General features: G+C 45.3%; 1 protein-coding gene across 1 annotated transcript in view; it reads left to right on the top strand.

The window, feature by feature from the left end:
• Nucleotides 1-19,766, top strand: part of LOC104077451 (runt-related transcription factor 2-like) — a 74,601-nt gene extending 54,835 nt beyond the window's left edge. Inside the window, exons 7-9 of the mRNA XM_009578700.1 lie at nucleotides 5,663-5,824; nucleotides 6,767-6,931; nucleotides 19,531-19,766. Coding sequence (XP_009576995.1) covers nucleotides 5,663-5,824; nucleotides 6,767-6,931; nucleotides 19,531-19,766 — 563 coding nt within the window. The remainder of the gene's footprint in view (nucleotides 1-5,662; nucleotides 5,825-6,766; nucleotides 6,932-19,530) is intronic.
• Nucleotides 19,767-21,396: the final 1,630 nt, after the last annotated feature.

Here is a 21,396-nt window from a genome sequence, read left to right as displayed (position 1 = left end):
CATGGGTAGGCAGGTGTTCAGCCATCTCCAGGAAAGCAGGGCTCCATCACGCGTAACGTTACTTGGGAAGACAAACGCCATCACTCCGAACGTCCCCCCCTTCTTCTTCTTCGCCCAGCCTTATATGCTGAGCATAACGTCATGCGGTATGGAATAGCCCATTGGCCAGCTGGGCCAGCCGTCCCGGCCACACTCCCTCCCAGCCCCCCACACACCTGGCAGGGCACGGGAAGATGGAAAGTCCTTGACTAGCGTAAACACTACTTAGCAACAACTAAAACATCAGTGTGTTATCAACATTCTCGTACTACATCCAAAACACAGCACTATACCAGTTAATAGGAAGAAAATCAACTCCACCCCAGCCGAAACCAGGACAGGATGGTACCAGCTGGGCCCTCCTTAATTCCCCCGTTCAGAACTTGCAAGCAATGGGCTGGACGCTGCCCTTTTGCAGAGTCAGGGAGAAGGCAGAAAGCCGTGCTCATCACAGCGTTGACCTGGGGTCTGGACGTGAAGCTGTGCAGCATCTGCCTCAAAGACCAGTGCCTGTTCTCAGAGACCATCAGCTGCGGGACATGTTTGAAACAGAAACTGTGTAGCTGTTATTAGACCGGTGCTATGTAAGTGCCCTGCCAGGGCTTGGCTGTGTTTTACCTGGGACCAGCAGCACTCTGAAGCACACACCAGTTCGTAGCTGGTGCACGTCAATCTGGGAGCGCATCAGACAAAGTACATGGTTGCCTGGAACAGATAATTTAGAAATAGCCCAAGTAATAGGCTTATAGGGTGAATTATGGCTTCAGCTCACTGTAACGTGGAATAAATGCTACAAGACTCAGCGGATGGGGTGGTGGAGCTGGGATTTCTGCTGCCATGAACACAAGGGTGGCTGCAGTCTGCCGTATTTTATGCAAATTGATTGCATCCTTCAGGCGATTGGCGAGTTGCCATTGTGAACCTCCATTTGGTAAAGCTTGTGTCCCTCCTATTAAAGTATTCTTTTAACTTTATTTCCCCCCCTTTACAATTTAGTTGCCCTACTGACTTGTTCAGTTTATTTTTTTTTTTTCTTTTAGAAATGTGATTCTTAGGGAGGAGAAATGGTTTTAGAGGTTCTTCAGGCCAAAATCTGGTCTCAATTATGCTTCTGTACATTGGGGTGTAACTTCATTGGATCTGGCTTCATTGATTGAACTGGGCAATCCAGATCAAGCCCTGGGCTTTTAAAGATCTCTAAGAAACAGTCAGAGAAGAGAAGGAGGTTGCATTTTTGTTGTTGTTGTTTTGCTGGGGGGGGTGGTGTTACAACAATAGTTGAGTTACTCATGCAGAAAGTCATCTTGGCTTCGTTAAGATCAGAAGTGAGGATATTTGCTTTAAGTGTTTACCAAAGATAGCTCCAGACAGCTTGTTTTTTAGTATTGGCAGTAGCACTAGTACAATGAGCAGCAGCCAGTGCTAGAGCTGATGGCTGGATTTAAATGAGAGTGGTTGTGCAAAGTGCGTGCACGCGTGTGACGTTGGGGTGTTACAGACGGTACGCCGAGGAGCTGCGATCCTGTGATCATGTAGCTCAACTTGGGAAATGGGAAATGGATTTTTTTTCTATAGTAAATCTGTGTGCTTCATAATCCAGTGCCAAAGCAGTGGAAAAACTTGTTCTTGAGGGCTATTTACAGGTTTTTTCTTCTCTCCATTGACACTTCAGAACATTTCCATTGAAGGAAGAGAAGTCACGTGGCTGGAGAGCCAATGTCATTGGTGGGAGAACGGGTCACTGGGGATTTTTTTCATTCTTTCTTTTTTTTTTTTAGTTTTATACAGTGTATCCAATCTTAGACTGATTTTTAAAACCGCTTACTGTCCATTAAGCATCAATGTCCATTGTCCATTGGTGCAGTCAATCACAGACCACAGGAGACAAGAACCACGTATACCTCTCACTGACTGTAAATGTGGCAGTAAAACCAGACACAAAATAATTTACAATACTCAATATTTCCCGCTTCGGCAAGGTTTACCTGGCAGTACAAATGGGACGGAGCTGTTTGTGCATTAGTTTAGACCTCGCCCCGCTGACTTGTTTCAGCCGAGCTGTGCCCAGGCTTTCTTAGCATACGCATGATATGCCCCGTTGTGAACTGAAAGCCGCACTTTTCTTCACACCCACGCAGGCGTAACAGAAATGTTTACAAAAGGAGGACTGCTCTTAGTAATCACTCCAAAATTTTCAAGTGCAAATGCTAACTCGAAGTGGCCCTCTGCCTCCTTTGCTGTCGTTGAACATAGCCCTTCCCCATGGTTGCTGTACGGGGGAAGGTGGGACACTTTCTCCTGAGCTGTTCAGTGTATTTTTGTACTAGCATTTTCCCTTGTTTTCAACGGATTCCTTTAGGGAGGAATCCACATTTGCTCTGCCTCAGAGCTCTGGGGTTTCTCATCCGTTCCGGGCTTTTCGTGATTGGGAAGATGTGTTGTGCCTGCCAGAGCACGTGGTGCTTCGGGTGATGGCGCAAAGCCCCTGGCCCGCAGGGACCCGGCAGACACGTGTGAGCCCTCCAGCCAGAGCGAACAGGGAAGCTGGACTTTGGCATAGCAGACCAAGGAAGACCTCTCACAAATCCACTCATAGCTGCATCCCTACTGGTACGGCTAAATAGCCACTCCACTCCTTCTGTGCCCAAGCGATGAGGAGGTGACTCTCCTAAGGACATTGCTGTGTTTCCTCCACAAGCAGGTTGAGTCACCATCCCTGGGAATATTAAAAGAGGTATAGATGAGACGCTTAGGGACATGGTTTGGTGGGCATGGTGGTGTTGGGTTAACGGTTGGACTCAATGATCTTAGAGGTCTTTCCAACCTTAATGATTCTATGATTCTATGAATCTATGATCCGCTTGGATCTGCCCCAGAAGCACTGGCAGGCACCTCCCCGCGCACCCCTGGCACTCTCCTTCCCCCAGGAGGTTTGGTTTGGTGGCATGTGGGACCAGAACAGAGGGGCTGGTTGGGCCTCGGTGGCTGAAGTCTCTGCTCCAGCAGTGTTGCAGGGAACATCTGCTGGTGGGACCAAAGGGTGCCGCGTGAGACCCAGCTGCACGTCCGCCTTCGAGGCTAGACGGGTGGCTTTGGACTCTGCCTCGTGACATTGTGCAACGCTGCTGAGCAGCAACATTTACCCTGTGGGCTAACAGATCACCTGTGACTTGGCAAGGTGAGGGCGTTTCGCTGCTCTCTCCTCACATGTCCGTGCAAACCTTGGCTGCTATCAGTGAGCAGAGGCTGGTTTTAGGGCATTTACTCCAGGATCTGGTGAAACTTCAGTTTCCAGTTTCCTAACGGGCCAAAGATAACACTTGAGGACAGTCAGCCCCAGGGTAAAATTCCCCACCCTGCCTCGATCATGACCTCAGCCATGTCTTCACTAACAATCCATCTTCTCTTTTCTCTTTCTCTAAAATACTGTGCAGTTTAAAATCTCACAGTATTGGACTCATGAAGAGCTGAAATCAAATATATATATAAAAAAGAAATGTGGTAATGTGGCGCTGAGGTTGGGATGAGCTATGGAAGCCATGTATAAATTTAAGCTAGTTGTCGTAAGAATAGATGATATGCTTTTGGGTCAACTGATGGTCCATCCAGACCACATGAGCCTTTGAAAGACCACGTTTTGCCATTTGTCCTTCTTGTGTCCACAAAGGCATTCACACTTGTTGGATTAAGGATGTTAGGTGTAAAACCAAGTCTAGCATGGGTGTTCAAAGTGGTGAGGGTGCCAGAGGTGCTCAAGATCTCATGCCATGAGGATTGCACTATGAGAAGTGGCATGAACCTCCAGAAGGCAGCTTCTTTCCTGAGGTTTTCACCATCTTAGACCAAAATCCTGTGAAAACATCCTCTGTCGTGATTTTTTTTCCTGGTCTTTACCTGCTATATAATTTCCTTCCAGCATTGGAGCTGACCTAAAACCAAAACATTAAGGGACTGTGTTTTGGATTCGGAAGCAGAGATTGAAAAGCTCTTGGAGTTTGAAGGAGCTCAGATTTGAGATTGTGCTCCTGACACATCATTAATTTTAGGATTGTTTTCCCAGCAAGCCTAGGCTTTCCGTTCCCAGTTGAAGATCATTTACCATTGACTGAATGGTGAATTATAGTAGTGGAATGAGGCAGAGAAATATGTCGATATCAGATATAACAACGAGCAGTCAGTCAGATTTGAACCTGTGCCAATCTATACAACCCTAGCCTTGAAACTGTTAAAACAAAGAAGTTCATTACATTTAATGATCAAGTGTCCTTCGGATTTCTGAGGAATTTATGTTAACCATTTATATTACTCAGCTCTAATATAAATGGCGAACTCCAGGAAAATCCTCTTAAAATTAAATTGGAAAGTTGGGGGGGGGTTTATATATCTATATAGTTATTTTGCTTCAAGGAAGTATCTGCTTTCCAGACATCTCTTCAAACAAATCATGTCTGAACAGAAAAAATAAACAAGGAATAGCTGAAACTACAAGGTTTTGCTGTGTGGAAGAGCAGGGAAAGGAGTTAAAAAAAGAAAAAAAAAAGTTGAATTTCCTGAAAAAGTGCCTTTGCTTATGCCATGTGGCTATCACATTGCCGTCTAGAAAGTAGGCCTTAGCACAGTGCTCTGATATAGCAGGTTCTCCAGATTGAGTGGACCCGATGTGCTTCACTGAAAATATTGGGGAGGATTTGGAGGGATGTGCTACAATTTCTATGAGCCAGTTCAGAGACAGTTTTCTGTTTATCGTGCAGTGCCCAAAACAAATGTTGAGGTGGAAAGTGCTTTGTTTTTATCAATGTAAAGAAATAAAAATAATAATTTATGAGGCATTCAGTGGTATCTTTATCACCAGATATTAACTGAGAGCAAATGGTTTATAAATCCAAGCACCAGTGAGTAAAACTAGGTCTCCCTGTCTCTCACTTGGTGCAATCCACCAGAGCTCCAGCAAAAAATAAACTGTATTTATCCTTAAAATCATTTCCTCCGTAGTAAGCTGTAGCAAGTACATCAAAAGGCGTTGTTAGCTTCCGATAGTTATTCCCAACCATTTGGCTTCATATTGTTGTAATTGAGGTGACTGTAGGTAATTGGGCCAGCATCCAAATGTGACATTTTTGGACGGATGCTGATAAGATTAATGACATTTTCCTTCTTGGATAGTATTTTCAGCACTGAAAACACTACTGTGTAATGTTTGAACTGGATAACAACTTGACAGGCGTGCCAAGTGCTGACGGTAGAGTCTCCCCACCTCTGAAGTCCACTTCCTAAGCTCAGACCTGGGTCTCGTACTTATGGTCTGCTTATCTGTCTGAATCCACGAGGACTGGCAAGTCCTGGTATAACATGCTGTTAGACGTCAGGAATTTGCAGCACGGCTGCTAGGTCTTTTAAAACTCTGCTCACTGCTCCGTTCGTTTCCCCCAAAAAATTGTTATGGGGAGGGAGAGTGAGACTTGAAGGGGTTGAGTTCTAGAGGAGCAGGTCGTGTTTCATTGCATTCTCATTCCTTATAGCACTGGTGTGTGTACGTTCAGTAATCCCACTTCCTTCAGTTAGGCTGTTGATGCCCTACAGTTTTTCTTCCTTTTTAAAAAAAATTCTTTTTTTTTTTCCCTAGACCCCAGGCAGGCGCAGTCATCCCCGCCATGGTCCTATGACCAGTCTTACCCATCCTACTTGAGCCAGATGACTTCACCGTCCATTCACTCCACAACTCCCCTGTCCTCCACTCGAGGCACAGGACTTCCAGCCATCACCGATGTGCCCAGACGCCTCTCAGGTAAAGACCGTGTTTTGCCTAAAGCAATTATGCAGATGGGAACAGGACTGGCAGAGGCTGCCTCCATGGCCTCAGACAAACCTTAATAAGAAGAGCAAAGCTCAGTCGGTGATAACAGGGTTATTGCACGGCGGGCGGGGGTCAAAGTCCCTTTTTTTTCGAAGTGGAAGAGCTGCTGTGTTGCTCTGAGCATGTGTTATTTGAGTGTCTCTAGGTCCATTTCAGATCAGACTACTTTTTAATTGTGAACCTGATTCTATGAACAAATTCTCTCTTTCTTTTTTCCCCTACAAGAGGATGTTTACTTGCATGTTTTAAAGTAATTGCGATATTCTCTATTTTTTGGTGCTTTACTTTTGTGGTGTGTGTGATGTTAGGCATCCTGACAGATAGATGCCTTTATTACTTCAATAGTTAAGGCTAAGGTTCATTCTCCCGCATTGCAATCCAGTAGCTCAAGAAAGCGTATTTCCTTAGCTAATGTGTACTTAAGATGCCTATCAGAAACTAGCTGAGTCACTTTAGGGTAAAGATTGGACAAATTGTGCTGTGGAATGATGCAGGAGAGAGGAAATACATTTAGAAACATAGACAAGACAGCAGCGAGGAACTGAGACTTTTTTTTTTATCAAACAAATGTACATTTACATACTGTGCAATTCATCTCTAATGGTCTCAGTGATAAAACCATCTGTGTGAAGTAATCTGATTGCCCCAAAGTAAGATAGAGCCTGTCATGGCACACAGTCACCTTGTATATCTTGCCAAAAATGAGGAACCTTAGGGGAGGGAGGCTCAGTATTAAAACTCCAACCTTGCAAGTGTGGAAATATTAGCAGCGTATGCCAAAAAAGCATGTGTAATGTAAAGAAAGCCTTTATGATTCATTAATGAAAACCAAAGAATCAGTCTTATTACATCTATTTTTTGCATGTTTGCAAGATATTATTATAATCTTGGATGCTGCTGCCATACACCTGTTTGACTCGCAGCCAGGTGAATTTCTTGCTGTCGTGTTTTCCCCTTCCACCAAGCTCATAGTGCTGGAAATGTTGATCACTCCACTGAGCTGCATCGCCGACAAGCTGAACTTCAGCCAGCAGGCGTGTAGGATTTGATTAGTGTAGACTCCTTGATTTCTTTCATCTTGGAGGAGGGAAGCTTTGTTTCTCAAACAAACAGCTGCAAAAAACTCTGCGGTCCTAGCGCGCTCTGCCTTCTCAGAGATGCCAAACATCTCCATGTGGGCCGAGGGTTGGAGGGTAGTGGAGCAGGTTCCTGCGGGCTCTCCGTGCAATGCGCTGACTTCGTTCAAAAAACTTGACGGGCTTGATGCTGAGGAAATGCTTTGTTTGGCCCGAAACAGGTTCCCTTTGAGTTGGAGCCTCCTGATGGCCTGTGTTGTCGAATGGGTTATTTTTGCAATTGTGCCCCCAGCAATACCTCCAGGAGAGGCTCGGCTGGGACCGCGGCAGCTGTACCGCCGCATACTTGCCCTGCAGCCCTTGCTTGTCTGTGTGTATTCAGACCCGAGTGCCTGGCATGTGGGCACAGGCAGAATGACTAAAAGACCTGGCTGTGTGCATTATGTGGCCGCGGACTGAACTTCGCTGCTGTACTCTACGGTCGGTTGCCTTCATGCTTCTTGCCCTTCATCTTCTGGGGGCTCGATCGATGCCCCCGCAATGCTCTTACCTTTTCCCAGCGTGAGGATCTTGCTTCCAGTTAGATTCAAGATTGAAAAAAGGGGACTTTGATCTTCCACAAGCGCCAGAGGTTGTCTGCAGTGTTTGCTGACGTTCAGAAATACAGCGCGGCGTTCCTGGGTGGAGGACGAGCTCTGATGCTCAGGCTGCAAGGAGGCATGTTGCAGCCCCAGCTGCAAACCCTGCAGTTCCTCTCAAGGGTTTCTACCTAGCAGTGCCACAGGCAGGGAGGGCGGGATCCGACCCCTTTTGTGTATAAAGTAGAGAGAGATATGCAAGTTTAAATCTGCCCCTTACAGCAGTTTATCCCTCGCACACGGAGAAGCGTGAATCTCCACTCAGTTACTTGATACATCTTTCAGAGGAGAATAGAGCTTTGATGGGGGAAAAAAAATGACTGCTAAGAAACACTAAAAATGTTAGAAAACTTCAGGCACCTCCAGTGCATGAGGGAGAAATTAGAGTTTTACAAGGCCTTGAATAAAAACAAACTTTGCTTTCCGATACAGTGGCAGAAATCTGATTATCAAGGCTGTTAAAAGTATACAAGGTAATTTTAATGAATGCCATATTTACTGCCTGTTGCTTAACATCATGCAGGAGGAAAAATGGGTAAAACTTCCCCCTTAGGCCTTGGATGTCACACCTACAGGCACAGGACTTCCTACCTGCCACAATTTCACATCACCCAGCCCTTCCACAGGCCTGCATGGCTCTGCCTAGACCACTGCGTGGGTTGTGCTCACCCAGACGTTGAAAATATACCATCTAATAAAGCAATGTGCCCTTCAAAAGAGTGGTTCCTGGTTGTCTTCTTAGTGGCAGCCCTCAAGAGCTATTTTTGATGGTGCTCCCATGACCAGAAACACATCCATGGCCAAGACGATGATGTTCCTCCCCATCCTGGGATGGGTACATCTCTTGGTGGTGAGGATGACTGTGTTTCCATCACAGATTAGGTGGAGGATCAAAAGAGGTTTGGAGCTGTAGGAAAGGAAGTGACGAGGGGACTGCCATAGCAGTTCATGCAGTTCTCCGTCCCATGGGAGAGGGGAAAAGGGCAGCAGGCTGCAACCCTGAGGAGTTATTCCGGCAGGCTGGTGTAATGTGGCTGAACTGGTCATGTCAGTGTCTAGACTGATTTCTGTGCACAACTGAAATGTTTGCATGCATGCTGCAGGCACGTGCAAATGCATGCCCAGGGCTGTCAAACTTCAAGTATTCACCTTTTATTCTCCAAATGGGGATCAGTGCTGTATTTGCAGTGTCGTACAACTAATTAATGATGTGTCACGCATATTTGGGCAGTATTCAACAGCAATAGCTGAAAAGCAAAGCAAAAAAAGATTATCTGGCATCACTCATGCAACTTTTGAACCAATGATCTCTCTGGTGCATAAGTCTGATGTTCATATCAAGAGTAAATAAAAAATAAGCTCACAAGGCCATGCAATTGACTTACCTTATTGCACCAACTCAGTCATAAAAGAGCAGGATTCCCCATATTTTATTAAAATATCTGTCTGCTCAGACTTCCCCAGAAGACAGTGAAAGTTGGTGGCCTAGCAGATTAATATTCTTAATTAAATAATACTGTAGTGGAAACCATGGGAATATATGTATATGGTCATTTTAGAGAGAGTTTTGCCCAAGGGACGTAGTCTTATTGCGTGATTCATAGTGAATGCACTCAGTCTTTGTGTCCTGTGCACAACCAAAGTGCATGTGGGATGGGGAGCATGAGTGTTTATTATGTAATTAATGTATATGATTCATATAAATACACATCACAGCCGTTTTACATAAAGCTTTGGGACTGATCCAGCAAGTCCTCAGCACATGCAAGGTTCAGAGCAGGGAGTACAGGTCAGGTTGTTCCTGCAGTCACAAGAGGGCTGCTCTGCAGCAGGTGAAGGAGGTATGGGTATAGATGTCCCCAGGGTAGACACCCGTATCTGAGACAGTCACCCTCAGCTCCCTTTTGAGTCAGTGGGGACAAATTGGCATTTGCAGGACTTGACCAGTCTGCAGATGAGCTGTACTGGTCCCTGGCAGTGCCTTGGAAGAGCCTGTTTGTCTCCACGGGCTTTAAAGCGAGCCTAGGTGAGTAGTTCAGGTATAGGCACGTCTGATCTGATAGTCTGCCTTTGGTGAGGTGATTTAAGAGATGATTTAACTGTCCCATAAACATATCCATATCACAGCCTTGTTACACTTCAGTCCTGTTTAACCCTGCCGTGGTCTGCCTCACCCTGACCTCTACCTGCTCTGCAATTGCAGAGTTTGTGCTTGAATTTAATTTTGTTGAGACTACTGAGAAGGGAATTGGGGAGACGACTTCTTCCCCTACGCTTTTCCTGGACCTCCTTACCTTTCTGCCCAAGTGCTAGTCTCTTGCTTTTTGCTTCACCTTTGAGAGGTTTGCGGGGTCAAGGTCTTAAGATGCTGGAAGACCTGCCCTGCAAGTCTAATATGAACACGTTCAGTGCTGGATGTGGAAGAGCCTGTCCTACACAACTGTGTTTGACGAATGCCCATATGACAAAGGAGAAAATTAAAACTGAATCTAAATAGCAGGACAAATCACCAAACCTACCTTTTCCAGTCCCGGGCTCGCACTCTTTGCAGGTAGTTGACGGTTGGGGATGCTGGCCTCGTGCCACCATGCCCAAACTCTCCCATCCCACGCGCTGGAGTCCCCACAGCGTGCAGGGTGGATTTTGCTATGTTTATATTTACTGTGTCATTGGATAGGGACATGCTGAGACAGATGAGGGACACGCTGAGATAGATGAGGGATGCGCTGTGCTCAGCCTCTAAACAAAAGAAGTTTGCAGACCCATCCCTCTGAACTAAAATGGCCAGAAAGGAGTATCTTTACCAATAAATTACACAGTGGTAGGGCCTGGGCTGTTAAACACCGGTATTGTTAAATTGTCAGCGAGGTTGGTTTTGAGTGGGGTTGGCCAGCACGCTCCCGAGCAGGTCCCAGCCATGGTTTGGAAATGAGCAGAATCCCAAACACATTCCCGTGGGCAGCTCGGAGGCAGCCGCCCTGTTGTGGAGGCTAAAAGGATTCAATATTACAGCTGTGGCCAGACCATCCCGGCTGGATTTAGAGCCAGAGAATGGGCCCTGACCCTGGGCTGTTTGCTAGTTCGAGTGTAGTCAAACTTTCCCATTAATTCGTCTTGCTCTGTAGATATCACCGCATCGTTTTAGACCATCCTGGACCTTCATCGGGTATTGAATTTAAGAAACATTGCTGTTCTCCCAGCTCACTGAGGGCTGGCAAGCAGAAATGCAACCCTGCGAATGCCAGCCATGCCCTAATCAGTGACAATACTGTTCCTTTACATAATCTAATTTCCATTCTTGTAAGCCTACAAATCTTAAAATAAAAAACCACATATAATGGAAGCAGCTCCAGCTGAACCTCTGGATTTAGTGTTTGCATGTTAATGAGAAAGTGGCTCACAGCGATGGGCTGGTTTTTCTTGAGGTCCTGTACTGGTTGTCATCTTGGGTTTCTAACCCTGAATATGAATTACCTTGGATTTTGCTTAATGTCACGTACACGCATGATCTTTATAATAAGGATTTTCCCTTTTGGGGGGGATTTGGTCTTTGAAAAATACTAACTTTGAGAAAGAAAAGTTGTTTATCTTCTTCTAAGGAGCTCAGAAAACTAAGTAAAAACTGTGGTCATGTGAAGCAGCTATTCTTGCATCCCTTAATTCCTACTAACTTCATTAAATGTTGTGGGTAATAAGTACATTTCAGGATGGAACACTTAATAAGAGAAGGCATTAGTGCTGTCTCCAAAATACAATTCTTTTCCTCTTTACATGCTCTGGGGAGCAGAGAAATGGTTAATACCAAGGCCATTGCCAGCAACGGCCTTGGTGTTAGCAGCTCCTGAAATGAATGAGCAGTTCACGCTTCAGAAATATTGTCTCAGGCACTTGGCAAACCCAAGAAGCCAGCTCTGTTTCTGGTGCACTCGCTACGCTGCCATGTTTTTCTTGGTGACTATAACAATTTTCACTCTGTCTTCTTTTTTTTTTTTAAATGGAAGCTGAGAGACTCAAGGTTGTCTCTGTCTCCATTTCTCCTAGCTAATTTTCAGTGCTTTCCCTGCGAGGTGACACTGAGTTAAGGCAAAGTAAAGAACTCCAGAGAGCTCAGGTCTTCAGAAACAACCCGCTCATTTTGCTACCCTCCCTAAATTTGTAACTTACCCTTTTTTTTTTTTTTCCCCTCATTATTTTTCAGTGGTTCTATTTATTTTGTTTACCGCAGGTTTTCCATTTTTAGTCTCCTGCCCACTTGGTGCCACCTGGGAATCTCAGCACCTTGGCACTCGTCTGTGGGGTTTCAGTAGCAGCCTCTCCGCTGGGTAGAATCTCTCATTGGAGTAATTGTCCAGAAGATGCGTTGCATGATCCCTACCTCAAGGATGAAGGCCAAATATTTCTAGCGTGGGTGGCCTCAAATTAGGCACCTATACCCATATTTAGGTGGTAAAACAAGCGGGCTGATTTTCAGACATTTGAATATTATAATGTGCGTCTTTAAGCCCTTTTCATTTACTTAAAACGGCTGTCGGGAGAGGAAATAAACAGGAAAAATGAAGGCAGAGGGAAAGATTTTTATTCCTGAAATAAGGGATTTAAAAAATACCAAAAAGAAACAAGTGGAATGTTTTTAAATGGAATAAATTTGTTGCTGATACAGGCAGGAAATAGCACACTCAAATATATGTGGATGTATAGATATATTTTTATCTGAGCTTTTTTTTTGCAATGTGTTTTATATTTAGGACACATATCAAGATTTGCATCTGTTTCCAGAACTTGCTGCTAACAGTTAGTAATGATGCCAAAACATACTTTAGTTCCAGCTTGAGACCAAATGATATTCAGGGCTTTTTTTTATTACTAATTTAGGGTCTGATATTAATTAAGGAAATTTTTCCATAAGTGCCAGGCCTTTTCTGAAGAACTCATTAAAATTATATTAACTTAAACCGGAATCACAGTCTGAGCATGTTTTGTAATGATTATTCTTACTGACTCTGCTGGGTTTTGTAAACAGAATGCTAATTGTTAATGGGGCAACTGGGCGCTCGATTCCAGACTTTCAAAGGGCCAGATCCTGAGCCATTACCTAGATGTGTGCTCCCAATAAAGTCAATAAGCTCCTAACAGGAAGGCTGTGGGACCGAGCTCTTTGTTTCATCCTTCTGCAAAGGCGTATGATGATTTCTCTATTCCCTTGGTGGAATCGCCGTTGGTTTTCTACCTAGGATGGAGCCAGCGTTGGTGGTGCAGGACCATGTGTGTCCTGATACGGAGAGGGAATCTACCCCCATACGTGAAGCGCTCTGGTACATACAGGGTGACCAAGATGACTTATTTTGCTCTTAACTCTCTCTGGCCGTGAGTCTTTGTTGCACTGAATTTGGTTTGATTAATTGCACAAGCTGAATTTATTAAATGGTTCCGTAAAATGCGGGAGAATTTGGTCCTTCTCAGACTGTGACTGTGTTTGGTACAAGATAGGTAGAAAAGTATCTTATGCCCTCCAGGACTTGTATGGTTTAAAAGGCCCAATTCTGCAAATCACTAAAAAATACAATTCAAGAGGCAAAAACTGCTGCTGGTAAAAATAGCTGGAGCTGCCTTGACTTTCGGTGAAATTTCCTCACATTTCTGGCCTTGCAGAATTTGGCCAAGCAGAATTTGGTCATGAAGGGAGCGTTAGAGCCTAGCAGAGCTTCACAACACCTTTTTGAAGTGGTTTCTAATAGTTGTTTTACAGATGCCCAAATCTCCTCCCCTGTCGATGGATGTTTTAGCAGAAGAGGATCTGGTGTCGTGCCAGTTTGGTTGTCAGATTTAAAAGAGCATTAATACTGGTGATACTGGGCTGATACTGGTGACTGAAAGAGAAGGTAAAAGCCGTGCAAGTGGTTCAGGCTTTCTCTGGTTGTACAGAAGAAAACAACGTGGGCAGCGAAGGAGAGGAAGATGAATGAGATAAAATGAAGGTGCACACCTTCACGTGGCTCGTAAAGGATGTTATTAAGAGAGAAGGAACTATTTCATATGCGTAAAGGGAGGGTATTTGGGGACGCTAATCTGGAAATCTCTTAATATTTGCTTTCAGACTGACTCAAAAAGAGCAAGGGAAGGGATCAAAGCAGGCGATGCCTTCCCAAGCTTGGGACAGGTTCCCAGTGTCCACAAGAGTGGCGTGCGGGTGGTGGAGGGTCCCCTCCCAGGGGGAACCTGACCCTGCACCCACGCGGTGCTCGATTGTGCTGCTGTGTCCAAGGAGGTTTTGGGGACAGCAAGGATTTTTAGCACCGGTGGAGTTTTGTCTATAAAACTCAGGGGAGAATAATTTGATATAAAGAGCTTTCCACAGATATATGGATTCATAGGTTATTAATACAGTGAAGCCCATGTGATCATCTGCTTTGAACCCAGCTGTAAGAGTTCCCCAAATTAGCTCTCATTTGAACTTGAGGGTAACCTTTGAGAAAAAAAAAAACAACACAAAAACTCAGTCGGTCTTCATTTAAAAATTTCCAGGGAAGCAAAATCCACCACAACCTTCGGTTACAGATGCTAATTAAGCTCGCTTTGGAAATGTGGGTCTTATTACTAGTCTGAATTTGTCTAACTTTACTTTCCACTCATTTGAACTTTCTATAACTTCGTCTGCCAGATTGCAGCACTGGTTTTTAGTTTTGCGGCTCGAATGGGTTCCCGTAGGTTTTGTTGTGGTGGTGACAGATACAACAAGGAGGTGGTCGAGAAAGGAGGTTGCTGTGGTGGGTCTTAGGGAGATGGCAGAAGCCACAGGGAACTGGACGTTGCGGGACGCAGAACTGGTTTGACTTGCGAGGAGGCTGGAGGGACACCGTGCAAAATTATTTTGGTCATTTAAATTTACTGTGGGTTCACTATGATCTATCAAATAATGGAAGTTCCCTTCCCTAATCAGCCAAACTCCTACGGTATCCGCTGAAAAGGAGTTATTTTTGGTTAAATTACTAGTGGGACTCGACTTTTCCAACCCACCTGAAAAAACGCACTGAGAAAGCATTTTTCACTGACTTTGTGGGATTCTGCTATGCCTTTAGGAATTTTTCTGCTTTTATATTTGCCCAGTTGTAAAGTCCCTCCCATTTTCTCTAACAAAATGAATTTAATTCCTCACACACTACCCTAGATAGAGATACAGGAACAGGACGACAGGATACACATTCTCCCCTAGCTTTTATACACTGTTTATCCTTTCGTTTCAAGAAACGCAGCTACAGTCACGGGGGCTTTTTCCTCCAGGTTTAGTTAACATTTGCCCTGTCAAAAGCAAAGAGAAGCCGGCAGCTCAGAGCTCAGGCTGTGGCCCCGCCGGGTAGCAGACACCCAGCCAGAGCAGCCTCTCTGCTCTCCACGTTCATAATTATTCCACTGGCAAATTTGTGAATCGAGAGTTGAAACTGCATTAAACCCTTGGGATTACTTGGACCCGGCAATGCTGTCATTGCAGGAAGAAGTTTAGTTCTGGCAAAAGAGGTATCAGACACTAATGCAGGGCGTTTTGTGGCGTTTTAAAGGTGCTTGTGGAGGAGAAGAGGAGTGAGTGTGCTGTGTCTTCAGCCCTGTCTGGGCCATGTCACCTCCAAACTTCACGGTTGTTTTTCCCAAAGGTCTCTCTAACCACCCACTTGACCTTTTATCCTGTGGTAGCCATGAATGTTTGCCGTAATATGTTATTTTGTAATATAGAATTGCTGAGTGCAGGCAGCTGGAGAAAGCCTCCTTGGGCTCTTGTGAGAAAGAGGAGCAATCGTGCTGAGAGAAGGGGAGCACCAGCAGAGAAAAACAGGCCGGGGGATTTAAAACAAGGATCAATTCTGAAAGCAAAATGGAGGGGTAGGGCATCTCACGTTGATCTTTCTGCCTCTTAATGTCACATTTCTCTGGCGGTGAGAAGTGGAAGGTCGTATGCTTGGATTAGGAGCAGTACCCACAAAGCCTCTTTCATTTAGCTGAGACGAAAAGTCCCTACACAAGCTGTAGTGATGCCACATGTGTGGTTTCCACTCGTTATTTTTAACGGTTAACTGGGCTATCGCTCTCTGATCCGTAGGCATCAGGGCTTTTTTATGCCGTTTCTGTTAAACAAGCACTGTCTAGAACTGGCAGGATATTATGAAGCCGGCAGCTAAAGGTATGTCCACCTTGTTTTAGTTTATATAATTAGGCTGCACAATGGGCTTGCTTGGAAAACAGGATCGCAGCACAGGTACGGGACCAAATGTATAAAGCACATCATTTTTAGATGATATGTGTCTGTAAAAATGCAGCCTGCCGTATTTAATTCTGTGCTGAAATTATGTTCTGTGTTGCGTTGAAAGCTGAACGTGGGATTGAAAGGAGATTTCCACGAACCGGAGATCAGTCCCCTTGCCAGTCCCCTTGACAAGGCTTCGTGTGAGGTTTTGACTTTAGCTGGAGCACCCAGGTTTGGCTACTGCAGGCGATGCGGTTCAGTGATCAAAGTAATGGTTGTATTTTTGAATAGTTAATGGGCCTTTGCTGGAATCACCGCTGACCACGCGATAGGCAGCAGCTGCTAATATTGTTTGTATTGCGCTAGCGTCTGGAAGTCCGTTCCCATTGTGCTGAGGGCTATACAATTGAAGAAGAGGAGGAAAAAAAAGAGCGGTCAGCCCTGTCCTCTATGAATTTGCACTCTTAAAAGACAGTACAACTGGTTACAAGATGTACAACAGAATACAAGAGGGAATTGAGGAAACACAAAGAGAGCCAGCGAGGTGATAGCAGTGGCTGCAGCCTCGCTAGAGCCGGGTGGTAGTGGGCATGGGTCAGAAGGGAGTGCACGGATGATGTTTGAAGGAGGGTACTGAGATAGCTCTGTGGCTCTTCACCTCCTCCCGGGCTTCAGGGGCAGCAGGAAAGAAAGCACAAAGCTGCTCATTACAGCTTGTAAAAAGAGGCAAGCAGTGTTAGTCAGCATCATCACTGAAAAAACCGAGTGGGGCAGAAAATCAGCCATACCAGGTTAGACCAAGGGTCCATCCAGGACCCATTGCCTTCTCAGCACGGCCAAAAGTGGTCGCTCAGTTCCCCTGGAGTGCAAAACCAGAATATATATATTCCCAAGCTGTAGGGGTTTCCAAAGCTGGAGGTTTATATCTGGATCATTGTATTTAATAGCTGTTGATAGATCTCTGTGAATCTACTTAGGTAGGTGGGAATAACCCCAGAGGAGCCGCTAGATCAATTCTTCTGTTTCCTATAGGTCTGTAGTGTCGTAGTCATATAGGACTGACAGGGACCTCATGAGACCATATGATCTGTGCCCCTCTGTGCAGAAATAGGATCGAACATCTGCAGGTCATTCCTGTTAAGTGTAGCCAACTAGTTATGTGCATTGCTGCCATTGAAAACAAAAATAAAACCATGTCCCAAAGAAGGAAAAATCCCAGCCAAAAAACTTCATTAAGGTTGAAATAGATTTTGGTGCCGTTAAAAGATTTTTAGAAAATAAACTTAAAAACAAAGGAAGTCAATGCTAACATTATAAAAGAATACATGAATAAATGCTTGAGAACTGATGGGGGCTTTATGAATACTTTCAAAATATCTCCGGGCTTTTGAATGAGGCTGCTGGCCATAAAGTGGGAGTCATCACTGCAGCATGGTGAATAGACCTAGAGCTGTGTAGGGTTTGTCAGCATTGACAGAGGGAAGGTATAGGGTGGAAACCTCTGTGAGAAGGAGCATAAACATTTCAGTAGCCTCTAGGGCGCAGATTGCAAAGGCTGGGATCCGGACTAGGGACCGAGGACTGAAAATTAGACCTTCTGCGAAGGTGACTGGTTTACCAAATAGGAAGGGAAGCAAGTGCCTCAAAAACACCAGGAGGGCTGCTGACCCAAAATCTCGGCAACATAAGCCTGAGATGAAATGGCTCATTGGAGAGGCGACTCGCAGAAGCTTCTCGGAGGAAGTCCCCGGGAACTGTGATGCGGATGCTGGCATGGTCGGAGGAGCCACAGAGGAATTCTGGCAATGGGAAAAAGGCACCTCTCTTTCCCCTTTCTTCCCTCTTCCTCTCTCAAATATCTCCCTCTAAAGGGATTTTTTGTTTGTTTTTGTTTTCATTTTGATTCCTGCTAAAAGCCAACCAACCCATGTTGGTTTTTTTTTTTTAATGGGTGAAAAGGAGCGCAGGGGAGGATCTAAGAACTACCGGAGCCTAATTAGGAGCCATCGTATTAGATTCCAAAATTAGATAGGAAGCTGGGTTTAAGGGTAGTCCAAACCCAACCAGTTCCTAGTTTGGCCTGGCCCACGTAGGTGGGCCAGGCTGGTTTGGAGCTGTTTTGAGGACAGGCTGCTTGCCCGTGGAGGAAACCGTTCCAGCCGCAGTGGAGCTGGAGCACGGCGCCTGGTCCTCAGCCGGGCCAGCTTCTGCTCTCACCGGTCTGCTCTGCAGATGCGCCGGGGGGGCGTTTAGTTTAAAGCAATTCTAGCTGTTGCTTTCTCAAGCAGATGAAGACAACTGAAGGCGATAATTCAGACTGACTTTGTATGCCTCTTTTTTATTTCGGTTATCGGGATTGCGTATGAAACTTTATTTTAAGCCAAGTTCTCTTTACTCTGTCTGACTTCCACATTTTCTGTGTCTTCACCTGTTGAAGAGCTTATAAAAAATGTCTAATGGGTTTTGCTTTTAATCTTTGTTAACTTTACACATCTTCCAACAAAGGATTTCATAGTATTTTGCAAACTGTGCTATTGACCTTTGTCACTCGGCTAATACAAAGTATTAAAATATCCATCTTATAGCAAGCAAAATTTAGCCAGGAAAATCAAATTATATGTCCAAAGTCACAAAACAAATCAGTAGCAAGAGCCAGAAAGCAATGCATCACATTTCCCCTTTTAACAGCTTTAATGGCTTTCTAAACTTATAAATAATATATGCTTTTTTTGCCAATATGCTATTATCCTGTGCAGTATCTCCATGATACATTTATTTTTTGCCAGCCCGGTTAGAAGTTGTCCAAGCTGTCTTTTGAAATAAAGCAAATTCAGAGACCAGTCAGATTATCCTGATTTAACTACAGGCTTAGTTAGACTTTGGTAGGAGTGTGCATTTCTACAGCTTATGGCAAGTGCAAGGCGGTGAGTCTTAACTTAATCCTCTGTTACAGAATTGTAGTATCTCACATTTACCATGAGCTGTGGCCATTCAAGTGACTGTTACTGTGGTTTATCTGAGACGTGGTAACTTGGATTTTATGTTTCAACCATCAATAGTGATTTCAGCTGCTAGTGGTATAGCCCAAGTTCTGTACAGCAAACAGCCTAAAGCATGTTTATGATGTGAGCTGTTACAGACCAAAGTCTGTTTCTCTTTCTCATCACCAGTTTCCTGGGAGGATAAAAACCATATTCAGACTCTACACTATGGAGAAGAAGCATTTATTTAGAGGTGTTCAAAGTTGGGCTGGTGTAAGCTTCAGCTCAGCTGATGAATGGAGATGCTGTGTGGACAAGCTTATAATGGATTGAAACTTAGCTTACAGTAGTTTGCCTTAACTTAGTAAGAAACTCAGGCTGGGTCTGAAATCAATGAAAAAAAATATATGGAGGGCTTTACATTGCTTTTATTAAATGAGATTGAAAATCATATATTGTTAAAGTGGTGCAATGCTGAATATAAAAAGGGATACGGTGTCTCTAGCCCTGCGTACAACCGTGTTTAGCAATCCGCGTCCTTTTTTGGCAGTTTGGTGTCTAATCAGGCATTGAGTGCCTAAATGCATGGATTGAAACCTCTGTAGGTCTTTGCACTGGTCAGTATTTTTGACTCTTAGATATAAGAGCAGCAGTTCTAGTGAAAACAGCCCAGCGGTTGCGTGCAAAGATTTCCTCTGTCTCCCCGAAGCCCGTGGTGACTCGGGGCACGTCTGCATTGCACAGCGGCGAGTCCCGCTCTGCGGCTTTTGTCGACAGCCACAGCTTTGCTCCTGCGATGCCGAGGGTCGTGACGTCCCCGAGCTGCTCTCGTTCTGCCCCATGAGACGGGCGCAGGGGTTCGGCTCGGTGTTTGCCCGTGCATCTCCCCGCGGGGCTCCTTCGCACCCTGAGCCTCCCGAAATTCCTCTGACCGGTGGGTCTTGAGTCATGCTGACGTGTTAGACAATTTTATCACGGCCTGACGTTAACGCTCTTCTGTTACTTGGGGGAAATGTTACGTTCTCACTGTGAAGGAAAAAACTGGCCGTCGCTGGGTGAGTTATTTTCCAGTGTTTTCACTCCAACAGCGTTATTTCGCCTGCTGCTAAAATCCTTAACCTAAGATGGAAATGCCTCCCCGGTATCTCCCCTCTCATTTCTCCAGTATCCAGAAGTTCTCCGTGAGCTCAGTGCCCTCATCCCCTTCGGAGCGGCTGCGCTTGCGGGCTCCCGTGCCGCTGCCGCTCCGAACGCAAGCAGCCGCCTCCAGCCGCCTCCCCGCAGCACGAGGTGTGCCTGTTTACCGCAGGACTTCATGCCGGGGCGGAGGAAAAAAAAAAGAAACAACATCATGGCCCTGGATGTGGACAGGGACCGAGGCTGAAAATGTCCGTTGAAGGGAGAAGTTATTTTGGAGGGGAAGAGTGTGTTTTTAATTGTCTAGATGAGGGGGTTTTGTGTTTTATGGATGTCTGGGGGCTGGGGACGTGCCTTTTCTTCCTCCGTGTACGATATTGTTCAGGGGAAAAAAAAAAAATTGGACTATCTACATTTGTGAATTTAAGTTTTTTTGGCCAGAAGCGTAACAATTTGTAGGGTTTGATTTTTCTCTGGGAAAAAAAAGAAAAAAAGCGTTTTGAGAACAAGGCCCGGGTAACCAAAATATGTTTGTTTTTGTTTAAATTGCTCAGTAGAGAAATCGTCTCTTGTCTATTGTTAAGAGAGAGGTTTAAATCAAAGGCAAATTCTACATATTCTAAAATATACAGACAACTCTTTGAAAGCAAAGCCAAGCAAAACTTTAAAAGAGACCTTCTCCTTGATGCAGAAGTTTTCAGTTAGTTTACTGTGCTGAGGCTCGAGTGGAAAGAAACAGCCTGAGAAACAAATCGCAAATCCCCGTTTCGGAGGCGGAAGTCGGGGAGAGCATCGTATTAATAGCACACGAGACCTTTCCACAGAGCTTCTCGTCCAGGGCTTTTCCAGCAGCAGCGAGGAAAAGGCTTTGCAGTTGGTGAGGATTTTTGTGTTCGGATTTGGCTGTGGAAGGTTTAAGCGAGCTGCAGAGCGAGGGAGCAGAGGGCCCGATCCTCTCGCGTTAGGTGGTCCCTCCTACCGCAAATAACCCTATTGAAAACAGAGGGACTATTTGTGGAGTCATTTGTTTGTCAGGAAAAGTAGGGTTTGTAGGATACGGCCCCAATTAGCAGCCAAATTCCTGGTTATTTTCTCGTGATAAAAACGCAGCTAGCTGTCAGAGAGATGCACGTAGCGTCTCTTCGGTTCCCGTTTGAACTCCTGCCACTTGCTCCGTCCTTCTTCCTGCTTCCTCGGCCATCCAAAAATTATTCCGGTACCACGCTAGCTCAGATGAGCTGACTGCTTCCCTCCTGCCCGGGACTGACGTGGTCTCCGGCCCTTTGCCATGCCTTTTGGGACTGGCAGGGCTTGGGCTGTGCGGTCCCCGGCTCCCGCTCGCTGGGACCCATCGGTGGGGGCACCTGGGGGTTGCTCTTGACCTTCGGCTCCTGGCTGCTGGAGCACACCAGGCAGATGATGTACCCCCCCTGCGTGA

The sequence above is a fragment of the Fulmarus glacialis genome, unplaced genomic scaffold (genome assembly GCF_000690835.1).
Source record: "Fulmarus glacialis isolate BGI_N327 unplaced genomic scaffold, ASM69083v1 scaffold5875, whole genome shotgun sequence".
Taxonomy (NCBI): domain Eukaryota; kingdom Metazoa; phylum Chordata; class Aves; order Procellariiformes; family Procellariidae; genus Fulmarus; species Fulmarus glacialis.
This window is presented reverse-complemented; position numbering and strand designations above follow the sequence as displayed.